The sequence below is a fragment of the Equus przewalskii genome, chromosome 1, assembly GCF_037783145.1.
Source record: "Equus przewalskii isolate Varuska chromosome 1, EquPr2, whole genome shotgun sequence".
Lineage (NCBI taxonomy): Eukaryota > Metazoa > Chordata > Mammalia > Perissodactyla > Equidae > Equus > Equus przewalskii.
This window is the reverse complement of record NC_091831.1, coordinates 155,400,506-155,422,883: the sequence shown is the minus strand read 5'-3', so window position 1 is coordinate 155,422,883 and position 22,378 is coordinate 155,400,506. Positions and strand designations below refer to the sequence as shown.

The 22,378-nt window shown below is 35.2% G+C and overlaps 1 protein-coding gene and 2 pseudogenes across 1 annotated transcript; 1 reads left to right on the top strand and 2 right to left on the bottom strand.

Annotated features, from left to right (window-relative positions):
• Nucleotides 1–2,581: 2,581 nt before the first annotated feature.
• LOC103548536 (olfactory receptor 4K1-like) lies at nucleotides 2,582–3,481 on the bottom strand (annotated as a pseudogene).
• A 6,137-nt stretch (nucleotides 3,482–9,618) lies between these two features.
• Nucleotides 9,619–10,494, top strand: LOC103548507 (olfactory receptor 4F6-like; annotated as a pseudogene).
• Nucleotides 10,495–20,260: 9,766 nt separating this feature from the next.
• Nucleotides 20,261–21,202, bottom strand: LOC103548537 (olfactory receptor 4K14-like). The gene has a single exon (XM_008516354.2). The coding sequence runs from the start codon at nucleotides 21,197–21,199 to the stop codon at nucleotides 20,261–20,263; it is 939 nt and encodes a 312-aa protein (XP_008514576.2). The 5' UTR covers nucleotides 21,200–21,202.
• Nucleotides 21,203–22,378: the final 1,176 nt, after the last annotated feature.

The following is a 22,378-nucleotide window of genomic DNA, read 5'->3' as shown; positions in this document are numbered from 1 at the left end:
AGATTGCCATATGGTGGGAGGGAGAACAAGAAAAAGAACCTCAAAGATAGCATGTTTCTTGTATTTGGCCTGTGGCTACTAGTCTCACCTTTGCTTGTCTCAATTCCATTGGACTCAAGACATAACCAGATGGCCATGGCAGGGAAATTTATATATACATATGTCACTTTTTGCCGAATTTTTGAAATTATGACTTAATGTCTATGACTTAATCACTCAATGAATTTTCTTTAAGTATTAAATAGATGTTGGTCTCGTCATTTCATGGCTGGTATTATTATTATCCAACAACAACTCTGTCCAAATTGTTTGCTGACAATTTTGCTCTAGTAACTTGTCTTGTATAACTCTTTCCTTGCTTGAGGCATGGGGCCCAAGGATGTGTTTGTGTGTGTGTGTGTGTGTGTGTGTGAATAATCTGTAGAAATTGTGAAGCTAATTTACTTATATTTTGCTTTGATAACTAGGGGATTGAGCCAAATTCATTGCTAAATTGTGAAAGGACTCTATGTCCTGAGTATACGTAATACAAAATTCTCTCTAGATTATACAATAAGTAATATTTTATATTTTTCCTGCTTATGATTATTTTGTTGCTTAATATTTGTATTCATAGTGAATTCTTCTTAGGTACATTAAATTAAAAGGGACAAATATGAAGCCAGATTTCTGCTTGAGGAATTTGCCACATTTATGAAGCTAGCAGGAGAAGAGAGAAGACGACTAAAGTTCTAATCTCAAAAATTCTGAAGGGCAAAACTGAATCACCTGAAATCGCTCAGGCTGAGGAGAAAGAGAAGAGCTATAATCATAAACAAAACTGGAAGGGATATATCTAAAGAATGGGCACAAACCAGAAGTGTATTGAGTCTTATAGAAACTACAGTCTAAATTCAAATAGCCTCAGCACTTGATTGGATTGAGGTGATAACACTTGAATCTTTATGCTGCATGAAGGAGAAGGTAAATAGTTTCTGGAGGAACATATCAAGTCAGAGCTATATGATCTTTTACACACAATGTCTAACATACATAAAATAATTACGGAATATGCAGAGAAACAGGGATATGTGATTCATAATTAAGAGGAAAATAGTTAAAAGAAGCAGACCACAGATGGCTCAGTTGTTGAAATTACTAAAGAATATAAAATAACTCATATATTTAAAAAAGACATTAAAAAGTTGAAAAAATGGAAAAAAATGAAGAATTTCATCAGAGAAATGGAATATCTAATAAAGAACCAAATGATATTTTAGAACTAAAAAACAAATATACGAAATTATGAATTTAAGCAGGCTTAAAAACAGACTGGACACAGCAGAAGAAAATATCAGTGAGTTCAAAGACAAGTCAATATACATTAGCCTAACTGATGTACAGAGATATAAAAGAATAAAGAATTAGAACATATGTATATATGTATATCTCTGATTTATATATCTATGTGTATATATAGGTCTACATATATATAGAGAGAGAGACACACAGAGAAAAATAGTAATTATTTTATTTAAGGGTTTATGCCTCAGACTTTCTATTGAGAATGTTACAAAGTACACAGGACCATGTTATCTCTAAAAAGTAATATGAAATTTGAAGTACATCTGGCTCCACGGATTTCAGACAAGGGGATGTAACCTTGTATACATTTTTGAGGCATGGAGTAGGAAGAATTTTTAAGTAAATTTTGTTATATATAGTCATGAACAATTCACAAACGTTGTACATAATCTAATTGCTTGCGGGCCATCTGCACACTGTGGTGAAGTAAATGGTAACTTATTCTAAAACTTGACTTTTTGACCTACCTTCATACCACTTTTCCCCTATTTTTGTCTGGTATAGATAATGAATCCCCAACCCGTTTATAAATAGAAAGAGAAGAAGCAAAATCTCCAAAATTTGTTAGTACATTTTCTTTGTATTTAACATATATCTTCTAAAGACAATTACACTGTTTCACAAATAGCTCAAACATAATGTTAAAGGAACAACACTCTCTCCAGATTATAACCGTAATCAGGTTTTTTTCTGAGTGTGATGGGGAATACTTAATGATTATCTTTATGCTGTTTATCCAGATAAGATAGCTAGAACCTTAACTAATTGATAGACTAATTTGTCCATTTGTAAAAATAAAGATAGCAATATTCAAAGGACTGACTTATTGGCAAAAACTTAGAGAAGATCTATATGAAATGCTTTGCTCAAAGAAATGCTTAGCATAATAGAAAATTTCAGAATGTGGTGCTGGTTGTTGAAGTAGCAGCATGAATATAAATAGTAAGAACATTGTTATTAATTTCAAGCCATCCTTGAGCACAACCAAAATCATAATCATAAAGACTGGCCAAATTTCCCAGACAGGAAATCATTTTGAATTCAATGATCAATAAATGATTGTGTAATATAATAGAATTGACACAAAATTTATATCTGAAGATACAAATGATTTCCATATGTGAATTGGAGAACATTTTCCAGTCCCAAGTAACCAGACAGGTGTGGCTAATTTAGGCAGTGTCAACTGGACATTCTGATAATGTGAGATCTTAAAATACCCACAGAAATCCATATGCTAACATTGTAGTCTCTTCACAGCATTTCTAATCTCTTTGTTTCTTAGAGTGTAAATGGCTGGATTTTGGAGAGGTGTAATGACTGCATAAAATACAGCAAGAAAATTGTCCACCCAGGTGATGCTGAGTGGCCACAGATGAGTGAAAATGCAAGCCGCAAAGAATAACACCACCACTGCAATGTGGGCTGTGCAGAGGGAGAGAGCCTTGGATGCCCCATCCTTAGAGTGAAAGCAGACTGTAAACAGAATATAAGAGGAAGAGATCAGCAACAGAATGAAGCAGATGGTTGCCAGTACTCCACTATTAGCATTTATCAACATTTCTAGAATATAGCTGTCCATGCAGGCTAGCTTGATGACCAATGTTATATCACAGAAAAAGCTATCCAGTTCCCTGGATCCACAAAAGGGCAGCTTTATAATCACAGCTCATTGCCTTATTGAATGCACAAAGCCAGTGATCCATGATGTCATCACTAACTCAATGCAGATTTATCTGTTCATGATACTGGAGTCATGGAGTGACTTGGCCACATATCGGTTGTAGGCCATTGATACAAGCAGCACCATCTCACCTGCTCCAAAGAAATGTCCAAGGAAAATCTGACACATGCAGCCTCCAAAGGAGATGGTCTTGTTTTCCTTGAGGAAGTCTATGATCATTTTAGGTGTAGTGGCTGAGGAAAAGCAGAAGTCAATGAAGGAAAGTTTCCCTAACAGGATGCACATAGGAGAGTAGAGATGAAGGCCAGCAATGATTAGCTCAATGAAGATATTGCCTAAAAAAGTGATCCAATAAAGAGAAAAAAATATCAGTAGGAGGAAGGCCTGGAGCACCCATGAATTACAATGCCCAAGAATAATAAATTCAGACAGTGCAGACTGGTTTACTTCTATTTAGTCCAATTTGTTCTAAATTCATCTGAAGAAAAGACATGAAAAATTAGATTTTCTGAATAAATAATATGTGAACCAAGAGGATTTCTTATACATTGCTGATAGAAATCTACACTGATGTAATCACCTTGGGGAAAAGTTTTCCTTTATCTTGTAAAGTTCAATATTCAAGCATTCTATAGCCCAGTAATTTCACTTTCATTTACATACCCAAGATAAACTCTTGTGTATATATATATATATGTATATATATATATATATATATGAGGAGAAATTTACAATATTACCCATAAACGGGACAATGGAATATTATTCAGAACCATAACAAATAAAGTACAACTATATGATATAAAGTCATCTTAGTAAGATATAAAAATGAAGGGGGGAGAAAAGTCCAAAATGGATCCACTCGGCATAATTTTAATAAGATGAAAAGCGATAGAAAAATGACAGTATACATTGCAGGAACTTGTATAAATGATAAAACTATGTCCAGAAAGAGAAGATGTAAGATGTGAGTAAGCTCAAGTGGTGGGAGGCCAGGGGTCAGCATGAGGATGAGCACATAAGCAGTTGTATGTTATTATCAATTGCTTAGACCCTGCATTAGGTCATGTTTGCATGGGTATAATTTTATTATTAAATAAACAAACAAAAACACAAAATGGGCATGGAAAAATGGTGAGAGTATGCTATGAATCAGAAACCATGAGTAATTCAATTCTGTGGACCTGAGGTAAAATAGCATGTTTTTTATGTGACATTTTATTATTTAGGGGCAGTATGGTAGAAAAATAGTTTCTATATGTAAATTTGAAAGACTGAAACAATATTTAGTATATTATTGAAGATTAATATTATTTTGTTAATGAATAAATTAATGAATCAATAATCAGTTAAAAAGAGATATTAACACTAATCTTGACAAAATGACAAAGCTTTTTCACCCACAAACATAGTTAACTAAGTACAAGAGTTGATAAACTGATCAAGGAGAAGGTGGTTGACAATCAGTGAAAGAATAAATGTTCCAGGAATAAAGAAAAAATAAATTGTCAGCATCAGGAAGAAATATTTTTTGTTCATGATTCTCAAAGCTTACGAAACCTGTAAGAAAGTGCTCAAAGCCTGAGGTCTACCTCAGCCACAGTGAATCCTGAGGTTTAGTCATGAATATTTAACTCTAAAATGTGTTTGAAAGCTCTTTGCCAGACATGATCTAGGAACATAGAACCCACAATCTGTGTTGTTTCTGATTCAAAACAAGATGGCTTCTGAGAAACTAAAATATGGGAATCTCTGCATGGATTAAAATGATCCAAAGTCTGTGTTTAATTCTGGTAGAGAGACTATGCATCAAGTTACATGAGAAAAAGATTTTTTGTGTTACAAATGAGAAGGTCCTTGGGACCTGAGACTCTGGCTATACATTTTTAGTTACGTAAATCCCTCCGTCTCCAACATGTCCATAGGAAACCATTTCCAATTAGACTCGTATGCCTTAGCCTGAGAAGACATGATTTTTTAAATATGGTATGTTCTCCCTGAGAATCTTTGGAGAAGACATTCTTTTGTGAGAGCAGAGTAAATGGCACATACAAACTAATCAGATTTCTTATCAACAAGTTAGAGAAACTTTGCCTTTAAACCAGTCATTTTTGCTATTGAATTTAATTACTTAAAAAATCTAACAATCCTACTAAGCTGCGAAATACATTTATACTCTCTTTCTCTCCCTTTTTGTTTTTTCCCTCTCTTCTCCCAGTTTCCCTTCTCCTTCTCTTTCCTTCTGTTTCTTTTTTTTTCCCCTTCACTTCCTCCTCCTCCACCTTCTTCTTATAAATTTCTCGATCTCAAGGGCTTTGCCGCAATGGGTCAGTTGTCTCCAACAGCCATTACCAATTCCTGATAACTAGTGTTCGTAGCCCTCTGTTAAGTTTGAGAACCAGCTATATAGCTTTTTTTCATTTTCTATATAACTCAGAGCTATGCTAAACTCTTTTAATCACTGTTTCATAACCATAATAACAATCATATACATTTTACTGCTGAAGCAACACAGTTAATAAAGGATCTATTAGCGTTAGCTTCTGGAAAGAATGTTAGTTTAGAGAAGGATTTAGTCTGGTTGAGAATAAATGGGATTTCTATGAATCAAGAAAAAGTAATAAAACTCGAAGAATACATGTCCTATTAAAAGGTAATAAACATAAAAAGAAATATAAATGGCCAAGAGTTGTATGAAAAATATTCTCTGTATCTTCAGTAATTCTATTATTGCTCTTGGCACTAATCACTTCAGGTTTTCCTCTAATTTAGTCTGGGTTTACCCTCACTGTTGTCTATAATTAAAGTTGTTGTTGATGTTGTTTTAAATCCACTAGAGTTATCAGATATCGTGGATGAAAATAAGAATAGAATTAGAAAATACTAGATGTAGGAGGAGCTTTTAATTTTTTCTCATATAGTCAACAAGAATTTATTGAATATGTTCTTGCTGCATATTCTGATCACTTCTGGGCACTGAGATGAAAATGAAATAGACTCCAGATCCTGTAGGTTATACAGAAGTTGTTAATATTATTTTAGCTGAGTTGTGAAAGATAGAATACTACTACTTAAATAATTATATAATAGCCATATTAATAATACTGTTATAGTTAATTTTCAAGCATGTCCTAGGCAAGAGAGGTAAATCTCCAGATTCCAAGAGTATAACTGTAAAATCGAATGACTTAAAGTAGACCTCACCAAAGAGAATCAAAACTTAGGGGAAAAAACAAAAAAAAACAGGAAATAAGACAATTCTCCTTTTTTTTAAGCTGTTAATTTCAGGGTCATGTGAAAACTAATTCCCTCCGTCTCTCTCTCTGCCTCCCTAACTCTCTCTCTCTGAAAACCTTCGTGTGTTAGAAAATTTCGCTCACCTTGTCTAACTTAATCTTCACAATAACCCCATGAAATAGGTCTTATTATTCTCAGGTCAACTCTCAGTTTAACCTGTTAGAAGTCTCAGTGCTGAGAAATAGCATGACTGGGATGCACACACAATGTCTCTGACTCCAGTCCTTCTGTCATACATCATTCTGCATCTCTTTCTGTTCAGTTCCAAGAGCCTAATTATATTTACTTGGTAACTGTCGACTGTTAGAGCTTTTGAGAGATTTGCCTCCATATTTTGTTTCTTCCTGAGCTAAATCATTGACAATCAATTTTCTCCATGTTTGGGTGTTTCTGTTAATTACAGTTACACATCTCTGCCTGGAAAAGTCTCTTAACCCAGGAAAACTATAGACCCTGATGGTTGTGGCACTGTGAGAACGTGAATACTTCCTCAACCAGGGCATTAGGGAGCTGTGAGACAGAATGGAAGGCATTCTTTTTGAAGGGTAGGGAATCCAGAAGTCCCAAGATGTGGCTGTGAGAAGAATCCCTTGATATTTCTCGAAGCTATGCAGCAATTCCAAACGACCCCGATTAGTATGTATGGAAATATGGTATTAAAACATTGTGAAATTCTCTTAAATGTGATAGTGGAAAGGAATTAAGAGAGAAGCTAAGAATGTACACAGTATAGGCTATATCTTCTTACTGGAGAGACACCATATTTGATCATATTTTTTTCCATGGATAAAGCATTGTCCATATTCTAGCTAGAATCTGAAATAAAATCATAATGCAGCAAAACAAATAATCTGTTTCTTTGTGACTAGTGTTTAAGGGAGAGTATGAGGCATATGTTCACTGCAGAGGGTAGCCTCTGGAGTAGGAAACTTTCAAGCTAGCTATGCAATGTTCCTTTCGGACTCCTTAATTTCTGAGTTTCTCTGAATTGAGAATATATGAAAGTGTGCCTTTTGTCAAAGTCAAAGACAGACCTGGTGAGTACAGTTATAAAAGTTCCAATGATGGAAGTTAAGCACAGTTTTATTTGTTTTGTGTGTGTGTGTGTGTGTGGCAGGGGGAAAGATTGGCCCTGAGCTAATATCTGTGCCAATCTTCCTCTATTTTATGTGGGACGCTGCCACAGCATGGTTTGACGAGTGGTGTTAGGTCCACACCCAGGATCCAAGCCCATGAATCCTGGGCCACCAAAGCAGAGCCCACAAACTTAACAACTATGCCACCAGGCTGGCACCTAAGCACAGTTTTAAAACATTTCTTTGGTTCACTTTTTTTAAAAAAGAAAAAAGAACATTATTTCAGAACTAAGTTGCCATTTCTAGTCCCAGCAGAAGCAAATGACTTGGGTAAATGGGAAGAGGATGATCAACAGAGGAAGATGAGCTAGTCACCGACGTGTGCCAAGTGTGCCTGTGACAGATCAGGCAGCCTTCAACTGCTAGTTTTGTGGAGCTTTAATGGAGAATAGGGAAACATTTGAAAGTTTCAAAATTTTCTGTTGTTACTTGAGCAATGCTCATTGAGTAAAAATTAGCATTATTAATATTCTTCTAAATAATACAATAAAGGAAGCATACTTTTACTTTCATTTACAAAGTATTATGTAAATTCAGTATTATTGATTAAGATTTCAACACTTTATAGGTTTGAGAGGGAAATATGATAGTCTGTCACTATCAGCCCTTTCTTATTATTTTCTCCACCAGAAAAAAAACCTGTGCACATTTTAGTGGTTATTGCTTCAGTTTCCTTTACATGCAATTACATAATTATATGTGCACAGTTTTATGTATATTTGGAGGAGTCTTGTTTGCTTTTGAATACATACAATAAAGAAGAGTACTTTAAATTCTAATTTATTCAAAATCAGCTTATGGTTAAATATCTTTCATTCAATGGTAATGGTTGCTTTTAGAGAAATTAAGAGAAATTTTATTTAAAACATACCTCCTTTCTTGTTCAAAAGTAATGACACAATTTTAAAGTGTTCTCTTCACACTTTAGGAATGGCGCTTAGTGTTTGGAAAGAAAATGTGGAAAGATATTCCTTCTGAGGATAAACATATTGAATCTTAAATCCTTTTAGGAAAAATTCCTCATTTTGAAAATTTCACTATGTATTTGTTATTGTGAGGCAATAGTATATATTTTATACTAATATATATATATATATATTTTTTTTTTTCCCCCTGAGATGGTCCAGATGGTAATATCTTTAAGGAGCACATTGATGACTACTGCTCTATTACTCTGTCCACCTTAAATTTCTTGCTATTTTAGAGCATGACAGTCATACTTCCACCTGATGGCCTTTGCAATAGTTGTCTTTCTATCTGGGACACGATTCTCCTACTTTTCCTTATGTGTAATTCCTTCACTTCCTTCAAGTCTTTGTGTAACTATTACCTTCTCAATGGTATCCTCCTTATGCTGGCCATTCAATTTAATACTGCAGCCATCCTGAAACTACACTCTCACCATCATCTTATTCTACCCTATTTTTAACTTTTTTCCACTGCACTGATTAGCTCTAATATAAGAATGTACTTATTTATTATATTAATACATAACGAGATTTTTGGTTTCCCCCAGCTAGATGCTCAAAGACATGTGTCTTTATTATGCTGTCTAATTTACCTCTTATAATCTAAACAGCAAAAGAAGATGGGTAATGTGTAATCAGTATCTGTGAAATTAATAAGCAGAATAATTACGCTATATGTTTTGGGCAATCAGAATTCATTAAATATATGTGGCATTTTCAAAGTCTGGACTACTCCATTTACTCTTCAGTAGTAACTCTCTATTTAGCAGAATCAGAACAAGCATAACCACTGTGATGAGTGACATTGTTCTCCAAGCACTCTGTTCTTTTCCTTCAAAACAATAATCAGAGTTGTATGTATATTTAAAGGTGTTTACTGTCTAAATCCACCATTAGCCTATAACCTCCTGAAGTCAGGATCAGTGTTTTACATCAGAACTTGACATAGGTCCAGGCATATGGTAGATGCTCATTAAGAATATTAGTTATGCTCATTAGGCATATTAGCTGAATGGATAAATGCATGAATTTTTCAATTTTTTAAAATGGCTTTTATGGTTGTTAATAAACATGTCTTCTTAAAATCAGTTTTAGTAAAAGTTTAAGTCTATGTCTTTAAATATTAATTTTTAGAAAAATCCTTAGTTATTATTTTGGCTTTGGTTTTAGTTATCACTACACAAAGCCAATGTATGAAGCAAATTAACTTGAAGTGTCTGAATTTGTGTTCCTGGGACTTTCAACCTCTAGACCAGTGCAGCATTTCCTCCTTGCCTTGTCTACAGTGTTTGAAACCTTGCTGTGTTTGCAGTGACCTCTGATCCTCATTTACATTCCCCCATGTACTTTTTTTTAGCCAATCTCTATTTATTGATCAGTATCTACCTACCTTAACAGTTCCTAAGATGGCTTCTGACCTGTACTCTGGGCACAAAAGCATATCCTTCCAGGGATGTGTCATCCAGATATTTATCCTTCATGTCCTGAGTGGATCTCAGATGGTGCTGGTCATCACCATGGCGTTGGACCAATATGTAGCTATTTGTAAGCCTCTCCACTATCTGACTGTCATGAGCCCACAGATGTGCATTTTACTTCTATCTGGTGTCTGAAGTATTGGCCTCATTCATTGTGTGGTCCAGTTAGCTTTTGTTGTCCATTTGCATTTTTGTGGTCATAATGAAATAGATAGCTGTCGTCTTCCACAATCTATTAAATTTGCCTGCATAGACACCTATAGTATGAGATTCATGGTTACTGCCAACGACAGGTTCATTTCCACAGGCACCTTTTTCTTGATGATTATCTTCTATATTTTCCTCCTGGTCACGGTGTGGACATGCTCCTCAGGTGGTTTGTCCAAGGTCCTCTATACTCTGTCAACTCACATCACTGTGGTGGTTTTGTCTTTGGACCATACATCGTTGTTTACATGTGGCCATATCCCACAGTGTCAGTGGATAAATTTCTTGCCATTTTGGACCTTATGATTTTACCCATCCTCAATCCTGACATCTATACACTGAGGGACAAGGCTATGAAGATGGCAATGAGGAAACTGTGATGCCTTCTGTAAGCACTACTGTAAACATAAATGTTTAAAATATTATACTATCTTGAGACAATTTATTGTTATTAGTTCAACAGCTCAGAAAACCTTAGTTTATTCTATGTTAATGACCAATAATTAGATCCTAGATTTAATTATTTATCTATAGGATATTTTATATAGTTTTAAGTTTTTAAAATATAGGAAATACACATTGTGTGACCTATATTTTGAATAGTCCATAGAACCTCTTAATTTTTTTTATGATTTAAAGACAAGAGTCCTATATTTCCAGATCTACCAGTGTATATTGATATTTTCCTCTATAACTGGTTTGAAAAATTCTCGTGTAAAGAGAATGATTGGTTTTGTCACAAGTATTTTTGGCCAGGCAATGCTAGATCACTTTCCATGTTGATTCAAGTTTGCTGTATCTTCTTTTCCTTCCTTTACTCTGTTACTTATGTTAAAGCATGTGCTTAGCTATATAAATATATTTTTAAAAGAAATTTAATTTATTTTTAAGATTAAATATTGTCTGATATTCACATATGCATAAAACAATAAAAAGAACAAATAAATAGCTAAACAATTATTAGTATTTTTGTTACTGTTTTAGGATGTGGTCATTAAGAGGGCAAGATTATGTCTTTTTCCTTCAGCTTTACTTTTAACTATTCCCTTCAAATGTGTGCTGACAGTAAAACGATATTAATTGGTTAGTAACATTCAGTCAAAGAGACCTGGGCTAGGATTGAAAAAATGTTGAATTAAAGAGAGAAAATTCAGATGTAATCTTGCAATGGATCCAATGCAGCACTGGACACCACTCTCTGTTCAAGCATCAAGCCTGTGCTTTTAGACTTACAGGGAGCTCAAACCACACAAAGGAACACAATATCTTTTGGAATGCTTTGTTGAAATTGTATTTTTAAATTGTATTTTTAAACTGAGATGGAATCTGGAATTTTCTTCCCTATATATTTCATATAGTATTCCTCATTTGTAATCTGAGTTATGCAGAATAAAATATCTTCCATGGTGCCTCCTCATTTCATATTTGAAAATAAAAATAATGCTATGTATCTTCTGGTTTTAAGGTTAAATATTTTTTTCTGAAGCTAAATGTATTAATCTTAAATCATTTTAGGCAAAATTCCCCATTTTGAAAATTTTACAAAAAAATTTTTCTGTGGGACAACCTGGAATATCAGTTTAACTTTTTATTAAAATCTGTTTCTGTTCTGTTCCCTAACCCTAAGGAACCTGGACATAAGTTGACACTGATTGCAGCCATAAACCCCAACCCTAACCCTTAGGAATGTGAACCTAAGTTGATACTGATTCCAGCCCTGAGGCAGTGAAAATCATATAATAATATTCCATCATAAATGAAATTTCATTAGACTTGCAATTCAAGATATGACAGAACATCTGAGTCATAAATTCAAAATCTCTGATGAAAATGATAAAAAATATGGAAATAAAAAATAAGAGCCAACTTAAACCCAGCACAAAATTTGAACAATGTCATTTCAGAAATGAAAAATAAATTACTAAGTATGCAAAGGAGAATAGAATGGACAAAATTACAGTGAAGGATACAAAGAATACAGAAGAAAAGAACCAGGAAATGAAACCTAATTAGAGGCATAAGTGAAAGAGTTTTGGAGAGAAGGTTATATAGAACCAGGCAAATGATATTCAACATTTGTATAATTTGAAAATGAGGCATTATGGTAAAATTAATATTTCAAGCTTTTATTAGTGTTTCAGAAATAAAAGACTGGAATCTACATAAATGAAACACCTTGTAGTGAACTTGGGAAAACTGGCCCCAAATGGTTAATTCTAAGACATATCTCAGTAAAATTATTAGATAGCTAAAATATAGTATCTTCTGAGTCTCATATCAAAAAACCCCAGTAACCTAAATAAGAAAGAAAATCAGGTTGGCATCTTCTTCATGATAGCATACAAATAAAGACAACAATGGAATCACATTTTTAAAAGGCTCAAGGAAATACAATGTGAGATAAAAATGTCTTATACTGCCAATCTATCCTTCAAGTATATCAGGATTAAAGAAAAATAGTTTTAAGTATGCAAACTTTTGTGAAATGTGTGTATACGCACTTCCTGAAGAAATCTAGATGACCTCATGCAATTAAGGTCTATGTGGGGACCCTTCAACAATCCTGTTACTTAGAATTTAATATATTGTATTATAGATTTAGAACTTAAACAAAAGTGAGGATACTCATGAAATAATAGTAACTGTTAACTCTGATAAATTTAACAATTTTAATGGAGAAAGGATAGAAAAACAAAAGAGTAGAAAAATGTGTTATTTTCCCATCAGCAACAGGTAGGAGTCAAAAAAATTAATAAACTCAAAACATGGAAGTCCAATTTTTTTAAGTGAAAAAACTAAGCACATTACAGAAAGATAGACACTGAAACAAGTGATAAAATTTTATGACAAAGCAATACAAAAATAAATTTTAAAAAATTAAAAAACAATATTGTGATAGATGTGTTAATAATAACACAAAACAAAGCAAAACAATAACTAAAATAGGACAGATCTGTTAACAGGCATTGACAGACCGTATTCAATCTGACAGGTCAAGTGGAAAATACAATAAGTGAAAATAAAAATTTTTATGGGCCAGCCCTTGGCCCAGTGTTTAAGTACAGCATGGTCTGCTTCAGCAGCCTGAGTTTGGTTCCCAGGCAAAGACCTACACCATTTGTTGGTGACCATGCTGGGGCAGTGACCCAAAAACAAAATAGAGGAAGATTGGCACAGATGTTAGCTCAAGGCAAATCTTCTTCAGAAAAAAAAAAAAAAATTAAATAATATAATCATAGTGAGCTAGATATTCTGGTTATACGGATATATATCGGATTTTGTACCTCAGTAATAGAATTCACTTTTTCAGGTGTACATGTAACTTCACACACCAGCAATTGGTTGTTTAGTATCTAGTTCCTTCATGAAGGAGAACACTTCCTGAAGGTAGGTGAGAGTTTTAAGCCTGAACTTGACTCAGTGTCTGGTGTGTAATTGGGTAATTTCAGCAGGGATTCAGCGAGAGCTTATTGAATAAATGAATGTTTAAAAGCACCTTGTGCCTGATAGTGAAAATTTTTAAAAATTGTACCACTGGAAATCAACTGAAATCTTCTTTTAACATTTCTAACCCACTTAATTTTAACTTTTCCTTTTATGTAACAACAAAATGAATAAATAGAGAAAATTAGTCTGTGGTATGTAAATTTGTATTGCTGGACCTTTTTAACTTTTGGTCATGCAGGACTTCTTATTTGCCTTTTCTATTTTTCATAACATTTCCATCACTCAAAAGAAATCTCAGGGGCCGGCCCCGTGGCCGAGTGGTTAAGTTCGCTCACTCTGCTCCAGGTGGCCCAGTGTTTCATCGGTTCGAATCCTGGGCACGGACATGGCACTGCTCATCCAGTCATGCTGAGGCAGCATCTCACATGCCACAACTAGAAGGACCCACAACTAAGAATATACAACTATGTACTGGGGGGCTTTGGGGAGAAAAAGGAAAAAAATAAAATCTTAAAAAAAAAAAGAAATCTCATGCCTGTTAGCAGTTGATCCCAATTTCTTTCTCCTCTCATCCCCTGGCACCCTGGCACATTCACTTTCTGTCTCTATGGATTTGATAATATGTGGCCTTTTATGTGTCTGGCTTCTTTCACTTAGCATGTTTTCAAACTTTATTCATATTGTAGCATGTGTCAAAATTTCATTCCTTTCCTGTGGCTGAATAATTTCTGTCATATGGATATACCACATTTTGTTTATCCATTCATGGGTCGATGGACATTTGGGTTGTCTCTGCCTGTTGGCTACTGTGAATAGCACATCTCCAAAAAATTTGTGCATAAGTTTTTATTTGAACACCTGTTTTCAATTCTTTTGAGTAGAACTACTGGGTCACATGGTAACTTTATGTTTAACATTTTGAGTAACTGTCAAACTGTTTTCCAAAGTGGTTGCACCATTTGTGTTCCTACCAGAAGTGTATGAGCAATTCAATTTCTCCACCTCCTCACCAACACTTGTCATTGTGTCTCCTTTTATTATTCTTTATTATGGTTGGTCTAGGTGGGCATTAAGTGATATCTCATTGTGGTTTTGATTTGCATCCCCCTAATGACTGTTAATGTTGAAAATCTTTTCACGTGCTTCTTTGTTGTCAACTTGTATATTTTCTTGAGAAAAATGTCTATTAAAATCAGTTGTTCATTCTTAAGTTAAGTTGGTTGTCTTTTTATTGTTGAGAGTTAAGATTTCTTTATATATTTTGCATACTAGACCTGTATTAGTTTTCCAGAGTTGCCATAACAAATTACCACACATTTGATGGTTTAAAATAACAGAGATTTATTCTCTCACAGTTTTGGAGGCTAGAAATCTGAATTCTATGTGTTGGCAGGGCTGTGTTCCTTCCTAAGCTTTAGGGAAGAATCCCTCCTTGCCACTTCCAGCTTCTGATGGCTCCAGGTGTTACTTGGCTTGTAATTGCATAGCTGCAATGCCTACTTCCATCTTTATGTGAACTTCTCCTCTGTAATCTTATCTTTTCTTCTGTCTCTCATTAGGACACTTGTTATTGGATTTAGGGTCCACCCCAATTCTCCAGGATGATGTCATCTCAAGATTCTTATTACATTTACAAAGACCCATTTTCCAAACAAGGTCACATTAACAGTTTCAGGAGTTATGATGTAGATATATCTGTTTGAGGCCACCGGTCAACCCACTATAAGACCTTTATTAGATATATGATTTACAGATATTTTCTCTTTTCCGTAGGTTTTATTTTCACTTTCTTGCTTGTTTCCTTTGACATACAAAAGATTTTGGTTTTGATGAAATACAATTTATCTATTTTTTCTTTTTTTGATTGTGGTTTTGGTGTCATTTAAAGAAACCATTGCCTACAATAAATAAATAAAAGAACAGTAAATAATAAATAAATCTGTTCCCTGGGAATATAATATATATTTCTAGAATGATATCATTTGGATTTTTTTTTTCATTCATGGCCTGGGGAAACAGAAAATGAGAAGGATGGTGGTATGAGATGTGGCTGGCAGACAGAAACCATATTATGCAAGGTCTTAGATCTTGGAAAACATCACATTTTGAATTTTATCCTGATGATAATGGATAGCCTTTGCAAGCTTTTATAGTATGTGTTGATTATGTGTAAGACACTGCTAAGCATTTTGCAAAAATTATGCATTTTATCCTTAACATATTATGAGAATGAGGTAGTATTTTACATAAACTGATTTAGAGAAGTTATGCTTCTTCTCAAAAATACTAGCATCAATGACTGCCTTCTTTTCAAAGGTCTGAATTTCAAGCCCATGGGCTCCTTCTCTAAGCTTCTATTAGTTTTAATAATGTCAAACTCTTCCCCTTATACCTCCAGCCCCAGACCTGGTACTTTGTTTTTTCAGTTGCTTTTTTAATGATCCGTTAATGTTTTTAAAAGTTTATCATTTTCAGTTCTTCACAGTTCTTTAGTTCTTCAGATTCCAGTTGTTAGAGTTAACCATCTCTAAATAATATTATTTTATTAAAATAAAAAGTACAGTTTCTGTCTCCTAATTCAGAAATTTGTAACACAATTTCTCCCAGGAAACAGATCCTTAAATATGAGGTTTTGGAACTGGCTTTGTCTTGTGCTTGGGAATGAACACAGTGCTGAACTCCTTGCCGATATGAAATGGGATGCGAGGAATTCCATTACCAGCAAGCAGTGGCATCATGAATAATTAATTGTGTTGGTTATACTAAACTAGCAACTGAAGCAAGCAACTATTGTACTTGACCATTTTGTTACTAATGATGCTTATAAGGAGTGTGATGTGTGATGGATTTGTCTGAATGCTTACAGAAAGGAATAACAAGTTCAGATCTTTAAATGTTTATTTCAAGCTATAGTCTGAGAACTGGAATAATCCTATGGCAGCTCTTATATAATATCTTGCTTATTGTAGTTAAGATGTAATCTTTCTGAAATTAGACACAAAATTTAATTTTGTAGGTTGGAGAATTACAATTTAATTTGTGAAATTAAGGACATTGTTTAATAAGGAATGGGGGCATGGTTGGAATTAAACGTGCACACAATCTTTCACACTTCTAAAGATGAGTGTAATTTTTTTAAAATGCTGAATTCCTAGGAATTTCTCCTAGATAAGAGCAGCCTAATTTTCAGGCAGTGTTTGTTCAAAGGCTGTGCTTATATCTCTGTTCTCATCAACCTTCACTCTTCATTGGAACTATGTGTGGCTTGGGAGATGCTTTCAAGGTTGACTGTAATCTCAGGAGTGTTCTTCTTGGCTAGTTCTCTCTGACAAATTTCTGGCTTCTCTGCTGTTTTGCTTGTAGCTACCATTATGATGGAAATTCCAACACTCTATTAACTGCTCTGTACTGAGAAATCCATGTTTTTTGACAATGTCCTTAGTTATGGAATTCTCCATGCTGTGTTCCAAATGAAATCAACCACCTCAGACAGAGCTGCATGACCTTCTGTCTTTAAAGCCTGTCTCTCTCCCTGATCAGAAACTTTGCACCACTGCATAGGAGTTAGAGGAGAAGATCTTGGTTATAATACTTTCCATTTCCATCAATATATTCCACATTCCTTTTTTACTTTAGGCTAAACAAATTCTGAACTCTTTCAAGGGTTCCTCACATAATACGATTCTAAGTTTCCTTACTGTCCTTGAGTGAACTTCAGATTCTATGCCCTAAGTTTGATATTCCAAATATAACATGACCAGCACAGAGTCATAAAAGATGAGAAGAGAAGGAAGGAAAAGAAAGGAGTATAAGGAATCTGAGTGAAGGGGACTTTTTTCCTCTGAATAATCACAGCAGTCATGATTTAGAAAATAATCAAACAATCTAGCTCTGCATTACTATGTGGAATCAAGTAGGAGGACCATGGATATCTTTACTTTGCAAATATTTCTTTTCAGTATTACATTGAGAGCAGTTTTGATGTTAATATAATAAGCAAACTATCTGTGATTGTCTCATGGAGGCATCCTTATACTAGTATTTATTAACTTGAAGGTATACATCCACCTGTAGAGTTAACAAACTTGAAAGTATTTAAAAGGCTACATATAAATATATTTATAGTTATATCTTTATAATCTTTATTATAGAGATACAATTCATAAACCACAAAATTCATCCATTTTTCATGATATATTCTGCAGAAATCTGGATCATCTTGGTGATGTCAGCATCACGGAGGAGTGAGTTATTCCATTTGTCTCTCCCCTCTAAGTATAACTAAATAGACATTCATTAACCAGCAGAGAATTTCCTGCACAAAGCAACAGGATGTCTGAGAGATCCACACAGCCATGCATCTGAAGGTGGGTGGACTGGAGCCCTGGGAGGCAATGGAAATAGATGAGGTTATCACTCCCCCTCACCAGTGGCAGTGAGCCAAGTCGTGGATCCTCACACAGTGGTTGGCACAACCGTAGAGGAGGCAGGTGCAGGCCAGCCCACATGACTGCTTTTGAAGTGATCGCCCTGCCTGTGGGAGAGCACACTGTGCTGCAGCGGCCCCACCGAAGGGAATGCTCTACACCAAGTGGTGGCAGCTTAGCATGTGCGAAGGCTCTTGCCCAGTGAGCACGGTGCAGGTAAGAAGGTGCCCTGGCTGTTCAGAAGGCACTCTGCCTGCAGTGCACAGCAACCCAAGGGTCCACTGAGTGGTAGCTCAGCCCCTGCATAAGTGCCCCTTCCACCTAGCACAGCAGCTCAGCCGGTCCCCTGAAGAGCGCAATGGGCCCTACCTATGGGAGAGTGACCCACCTGCAGAGAACAGAGGTCCCTCTTACAGTGCACAACCCACTGCCCAGTGCAGAGACCCTGCCCATGTGAGCACAACCTGCAGAGCAACTGCAGCCAACCTGCGCAAACACAGAGCAACCTTACCTGCACAGCATCCAGCAGGCGGGTTGGGTTCAAAAAGCACAGTTCCTACTCCCCCACCCCCAACAGTGGCAGATGGAATCTGTGACCTAATACTACCACAAGTGTGCCAGCAAAGGATCAATTCATCAACCATGAGGAACTACAGTAACACTTCAGAGCAGAAGGAAAATGACAAGTCTCCAGAAACAAATCCTGAAGTCACAGGAACTTACCATCTAAGTGACAGAGAATTCAAAATAATTATCATGAAGAAACTCAGTGAGTTACAAGAAAACTCAGAAAGACAATTCAGTGAGCTCAGGAATAAAATGAATGAACAGACTGAATACCTCACCAAAGATATTGAAGCTCTTTAAAAAACCCAGAAATTCTGGATATGAAGAACACAATTAATGAGATAAAAAATAATCTAGAAAGCATAAACAATACAACTGATGTTATGTAAGAGGGAATTAGTGACTTAGAGAAGAGAAATATATAAATGCTTCAGGTAGAGGAGGAGAGAGAACTAAGACTTTAAAAAATAAAGAAATTTTTCAAGAAATATCCAACTCAATTAGGAAAAATAATATGAGGATTATAGGTATTCCGAAAGGAGCACAGAGCTTGTTCAAAGAAATAATAGCTGAGAAGTCCCCAAAACTGGGGAAGCAACTGGACTTACAAGTATATGAAACCAACAGAACTCCTAATTGCATGAGTGCAAAAAGACTTTCTCCAAAGCATATAATATTAAAATTGACAAAAAGTGGCAAAGAAAAAATATTAAGGACAGCAAGGCAGAAGAAAATAACCTACAAAGGAACCCCTATCAGGCTCTCAGTGTATTTCTCAGCAGAATCATTATAGGATAGGAGAGAATGGAATAACATATTCAAAATACTGAAAGACAAAAACTACCAGGCAAGAATACTCTATCTAGCTAAACTATCCTTCATATATGATGTTATGAGTATTTGAATGGAAAAATTGGCCTCTATGTATTCATTAAAATATATTTGTTGAGTGTTTGTTGTATATTAACCACTGTACTAGGTACCGCAGTTTCAAGAATTAACGAAGTAAGGCATAGCCCTTGACATGTCAGGACTTACACAAACTGTTAATAATAACTTAAAGCATAAATATTAGTCCTTGAGATAGAGATAACCAAGAGAAATATCATTAGGCTTTACCTTTTATTTTTACTTTTACTAAGTTAATGGAAACCAAACACAGAGTAACCTTCACACTTGCTCCCTGTGTACCTTACCACTGTTATTTCCTTCTCTCTCTTGTTCCCCTGCTACTTCCCTTAAGTATTTGGGTAGGAAGCTAAGTTAAAGAAAAAATAATAATTCAGTTGCCTCTTGAAAAGAGGTTAAGTGAAAGGTTTGAGGGAAAGAGGCAATGTTATAGAAATACTTTCTAAATGGACATAAAAGGAAATTCAAGAAAAGTTTATTAAGATGCTATCCATCAGGATGGATGTGTAACTCTGTTGAATGAACTTCAGGTTCTCATTTAACATAGTTAAAGGCATAGGGAGACTGATTAGATAATTCTCTCATAAAAGAGGGACATTAAGTTTAGAGAAATATTTCATAATGTTCTACTGGTTGATTAATAAATGCTGAAATTCCTTGAATTATATTAACCCTATTCCTGCACTTGGAGACAGGCATAACATCTAGATATAAACTGAATATGTAGAATTTTCAACCTATTTTACAAGGTCAATGTATTCTCAATTTGAAGTGCTTACAGTGAGGTTTCTGGGCATTAACTATTTCCCTTGGAGTGCATGTAGTAGCTTCTGAATCTCTTCATAGCACTTTTTATGTCTTTATTTCTCAAAGTATAAATGGCTGGATTTAGGAGAGGTGTAATAACAGAGTAAAATACAGCAAGAAACTTGTCTACCCATGTGATACTGAGTGGCCACACATAGATGAAGATGCAGGGCCCAAAGAAGAGCACCACCACTGTTATGTGGGCAGCACAGGTGGAGAGGGCCTTAGACGCACCTGTTTTAGAGCTTTGGTGGACAATGAGAAGAATGTATGTGTACGATATCAGCAACAACACAAAGCAGGTCATAGCCAGAACCCCACTATCAGCATTCATTAATATTCCCAAGTTATAGGAATCCATGCAGGCAAGCTTGATTACCAGTGGTATATCACAGAAGAAGCTGTCAAGTTCCCTGGGGCCACAGAAAGGCAACTGCATAATCACAATCATTTGACTCATGGCATGCACAAAGCCAATGGTCCAGGAAGTCGCCACCAGCCCAATGCATTTTTCCAGGCTCATAATGGTTGAATAGTGGAGTGGCTTGCAGATGGCCACATAGCGGTCGTAGGCCATTACCACCAATAGCCCCATCTCACTCCCTCCAAAAATATGCACAAAGAAGATCTGACACATGCAGCCTCCAAAGGAAATAGTCTTGTTTTCCCTGAGAAAGTCTGTGAGCATCTTAGGCGTAGTGACTGAAGAAAGCCACATATCGATAAAGGACAGGTTAGCCAACAAGAAGTACATGGGGGAATGGAGTTGAGGGTCAGTGATGATTAAGATCGTGATGAAAATATTTCCAGATATGATGATCAGGTAAAGCATAAAAAATATCATTAAGAATAAGACCTGCATATTCCACGAGTGGCAAAGTCCCAGAAGCATAAATTCCGACACCACAGACAGATTTCCTTTATCCATTTTATTCAGTATGTCCTCAAAAATAATCTAGAGAGAAGGATAGATTACCAGTTAGTGGGATGGGAAAGGGTATTTAATTTTTAGAATTTGGTTGAAATTCTATTTCATTGAAATTTGCATTTCATTGAAAATTAGCATCTATATCCGAAAGAGAAAAGTATAACTGGGAAGACAAATCTTGGTAAAAATATTCATGGTATTATGCCCCAAAGAGAAGCTAAATGCCTAAGATTAATTTCCCAAGAAGCAGAGTCTGGGATGGGATTCTTATGCAAATACTTAGTTGAGACAGTATTTTCTCAAGAAGGGAGTGAGGAAAGCAGGACAGCAAAAGGAAAGCCTGAGAAAAGATTATAGTGTCACCTGGAAACTAGGATTGGTCTACCACTTCAATAAAAAGAATCTGGGTGAGACACCACCAACAACCGTTACACTAAATCACTAAAATTTAAGTCATCTACTTAGGAAAATAATGGAGAATAGATATTGAAATCCAGAGCAAATGATAAAGCATAAAATTATAGTTTCTCTGTATTATACATAATGATTCCTTGAAGCCTCATCTGAACATCTTTTATAAGACATCATAAAACTAAATTTTCAGCTTATTACTCCAAAATATATGTTGAGACAACCTTTAGGAAAGAAGCTATATAGAAAGCCATATAATAAATACCTGGGCATGATAATTTGATATAAAATCAACCACATAATTTGCCACTGATTAAGATCGCAATTAAATGGAATTTATTAAGTAAACTAAATGTATTAGGAAAAAATGTCAGTGGAGAGTTATGTGACAAAAGGATTAACCAAAGTGGAAGATAACTTGAACTCAGATTCTGACTTGAACTCTGAACAGAAACTCCTTATGAGTCAAGCTTATCAATACAAGATGTTTACCTTCAATTATATCAGTTGATGCTAGGAAATCCCTAGCTTTTGAAATATTGCCATAAAAGTATAAATATATATTTTTACAGACATGTATAAGCGAAGCACACCTTTGACTATTAGTGCTGAGTGAACATGAAGTTAAAACTGTAGAGATTGCCAATTATTTACCTCTAAATATACTAATGATATTGTTTATATTCATCCTCAAGTAAACTGAGAATTTCTCTAAAGCCAGACGGCAGAAAGATAGTTGCCTGTTTTACTTCCCTCTTTTTTATTTCT

Bases quoted from the DNA above. Each gene is read 5' to 3' on its own strand.
- LOC103548537 (XM_008516354.2), bottom strand. From the start codon at position 21,199: ATGGATAAAGGAAATCTGTCTGTGGTGTCGGAATTTATGCTTCTGGGA.